Source organism: Nyctereutes procyonoides, unplaced genomic scaffold (assembly GCF_905146905.1).
Source record: "Nyctereutes procyonoides isolate TBG_1078 unplaced genomic scaffold, NYPRO_anot_genome, whole genome shotgun sequence".
In the NCBI taxonomy this organism is placed as follows: Eukaryota; Metazoa; Chordata; class Mammalia; order Carnivora; family Canidae; genus Nyctereutes; species Nyctereutes procyonoides.
The window spans coordinates 17,188,909-17,192,601 of NW_026575049.1; the positions used below are offsets into that span (position 1 = coordinate 17,188,909).

At 36.2% G+C, this 3,693-nt stretch overlaps 1 protein-coding gene across 1 annotated transcript; it reads left to right on the forward strand.

Annotated features, from left to right (window-relative positions):
• Positions 1–455: 455 nt before the first annotated feature.
• On the forward strand, positions 456–1,403 carry LOC129512134 (olfactory receptor 6C2-like). The gene has a single exon (XM_055329411.1). The coding sequence runs from the start codon at positions 456–458 to the stop codon at positions 1,401–1,403; it is 948 nt and encodes a 315-aa protein (XP_055185386.1).
• The last annotated feature ends 2,290 nt before the right edge of the window (positions 1,404–3,693 follow it).

The window sequence follows — 3,693 nt, forward strand, 5'->3', positions numbered from 1 at the left end:
GGGAAAGAATGATCTGAGAAAATGTTGGATTGTTTTACATTAACATGAATCCTGAGTATTTGCTCATATATGGAATATTCAAGAAGGCTAGTTGGAATAGTGGTGATATGGATTATGATGTGAAATGAGAAAATAGACTGATTTGCTTGGTTTTTGTATTCAGTGTTTTGCTACAGAATTTTTTTTATTTTATAAATTAATTTTTATTGGTGTTCAATTTACCAACATACAGAATAACACCCAGTGCTCATCCCGTCAAGTGTCCCCCTCCGTGCCCGTCACCCATTCACCCCCACCCCCCGCCCTCCTCCCCTTCCACCACCCCTAGTTCATTTCCCAGAGTTAGAAGTCTTTATGTTCTGTGTCCCTTTCTGATATCAGAATTTTAATACTGATCTTCCCACAAAAATATCTTTTATTTTCATAGGCTGATGGTTAGATGTCAAAAGTCAGTGATGAGAAACTATACAGCAATAACAACTTTTATCCTGCTGGGACTGACAGATGACCCACAACTGCAAATCCTGCTCTTTATCTTTCTATTTCTCACCTACATCTTGAGCGTAACAGGGAACCTGACTATTATCACCCTCACACTGGTGAACTCCCATCTTAAAACTCCTATGTACTTTTTTCTGAGAAATTTCTCCTTCTTAGAAGTGTCATTCACCACTGTCTGCATTCCTAGGTTCCTGTATAGTATATCAACAGGGGACAATACTATTACCTACAATGCTTGTGCAAGTCAAATATTTTTTGTTATTCTCTTTGGAGCAACTGAATTTTTTCTCCTGGCAGCCATGTCCTATGATCGCTATGTTGCTATCTGTAAACCACTTCATTACATGACCATCATGAGCAATAGGGTGTGTAGCTTATTAGTCTTCTGCTGTTGGGTGTCTGGCTTGATGATCATTCTCCCACCCCTTAGCTTGGGCCTCCAGCTGGAATTCTGTGACTCCAATGCCATTGATCATTTTAGCTGTGATGCAGGTCCCCTCCTGAAGATCTCATGTTCAGATACATGGATGATAGAGCAAATGGTTATCCTTGTGGCTGTATTTGCACTCATTATCACCTTAGTGTGTGTATTTCTGTCCTACACATACATCATCAGGACGATTCTGAGATTCCCCTCTGTCCAACAAAGAAAAAAGGCCTTTTCCACCTGCTCATCCCACATGATTGTAGTTTCCATCACCTATGGAAGCTGCATCTTCATCTATATCAAGCCATCAGCAAAAGAAGGGATAGCCATAAATAAAGGCGTTTCGGTGCTCACTGCTTCTGTTGCACCCTTGTTGAACCCCTTCATTTACACCTTGAGAAATAAGCAAGTGAAACAAGCTTTTAATGACTTCATAAAGAAGATGACATTTCACTCAATGAAACTGAAGTTTTGATAAATCAGTGTAAAATGAAAGAAGAAAGTCCTCTAAACATTTAACAACAACTTCTAACTTGTTTCATTGCTTTGCTTATAACTTGATCATATTAATCCTCTCAAAGACATTTAATAATACATCCAGTCTCATCTTAATTGAACTCCTTTTTCTTTCAAACCAAATTCATACATGGTGTTTTCTTTCACTGTAAAACTATAAAGTATAAACTATAATTGAACTTATCACCACTTCTGACCTAATCCTTTCTTCAGTGTTCTGGAGAAGGAAGGAAAGTAATAATATTAAAACTATACAAGTGCTATAGAAGACACATTACATAGTAATAAAACCAGTTTCTTTCCCTAATCAAAGTCATCAAAATTAATGGCATAGTCAAAGACCCAAATACAATATAGAAAACAGCAAGAGCAAAGATGCCTCAAAATAAATCAAATAGGGCATTCTAGGGCAGTCGAAATAATGAAAACAACAAATGGAAACAGAGATATCAATGGGAGTTTGGGAATAATCAGAATTGAAGAGATGGAAACAGCCGCACAAACGCTGATTAGATGTATTACTTACTTATATTTATGACAGAATTTCACTTAAAAGGCATACATTTAATTTAAGACCAATGTAAACAGGGGCACCTGGGTGGTTTAGTGGGTTAAGTGTCCAAATCTTGGTTTTGGCTCAGGTCATGATCTCATGGTCATGAGATCAAGCCCATCAACGGGCTCCATGCTCAGCAGGGATTCTGCTGCATGATTCTCTCCCTCTGCCCCTCCCTGCACTCACTCATGAGTACTTTCTCTCTCTAAGTAAATAAACCTTCTAAAATAAATAATTAATTAATTAAAAACCAAACATTATGTCACTTATTATATGTTACAAAATTAGAATAAATGCATAAGAGCAAATTGGAACACCAAATTTTAAATGACAATGAAATAAGACCATTATTCACATCTACACAAGGCTAAGTGAATGATTTAAGAAGAGATCAAGAATATGTAATCAGTAGAAATAGGAAAAAATTAGAAAATACAAAAAAGATAAATTTTAAATTCTAAAGTGGGCTCTGAGGGGCTCCTGCATGGCTCAGCCAGTTACTGATTTCAGCTCAGGTCGTGATCTCAATGTCATGAGATCGAGCAACACATAGGACTCCTCACTGAGCAGCAAGTCTGCTTGAGATTCTCTCCCTCTCCATCTCCCACCTCCTCTGCTCCTTCCCCTATTTGTGCCATCTCTTCATCTCTCAGATAAATAAATAAATTTTGAAAAATCAATAAAAATAAAAGTGGGCTTTGAAGTAACATCTAAAATTCTTTTTAAGATTTTATTTATTTGAGGGAGAGGGAGGATGTGGGGGGCAGAGAGAGAAGCAGATGTCCCTGCTCATTAGGGAGCGCAGTGTAGGGCTTGATCCGAGGACCCTGAGATCATGACCTGAGCCAAAGGCAGATGCTTAACTGACTGAGCTTCCCAGGTGCCACTCTTTTAATTATTTCTATTGGCATAGGTTTGAAAATAAATATTTTTCAAATTGCCAATGATATGCCAAACTCTTCAAAGACTATTATTAAAATAATATCAACTCTTACCAATCCTAGAAATACATTTTAGTTGTATCAAAATGTAGGCTGAAGAAGATTGACACATTGACCAATTCATCATAGGTAGTGAATAATGGAGCCTGAGTTCTGATATCAAGTCATGTCCACTTCACTACAACTCATGACCTTTCAAGCAATAGTGTAGTTTTGCTGTGGAAGGGCTAAGAAAAGACACTGATTCAAAGTATGTAATCTACATAGTAGTTGGGATCTCTCTCTGTAGTCATAGACTCAGTTTATTGATGTGTCTACTTTTCAGTTTATTAATTTTATTTACTGACATCAAAGAAAAACATTAAGTTGTCTAAACATTTCAAAATTTATGTAATGGATTTTATATATTATGCTATTCATGAAAAAAATCTTAGTGGTTTTTGAAATTCCATGTTATGATTTGTTATTCTAATCCTTTCTTTCCAATCAAAAATGCATTGTGGTAAGGCAAGTCTGTGAGGGTGACATTGTATAGAGATAATTTTGAATCTTCTCTTGTTCACATATGAAACTAAGTCATTTTAAAATATTGACATTTTTTCCATGCTTATTAATCTATAACATGGTATAACCATATTGAGATATGAAGGTTAGAATCATAGTCCTAAATTTTAAGGTAACATTTCTGAGTACAAAATTATTGGGCAAAGATTATGAGCAGTTTCATAGTGCAAATGTCCTTTACCTCTTGA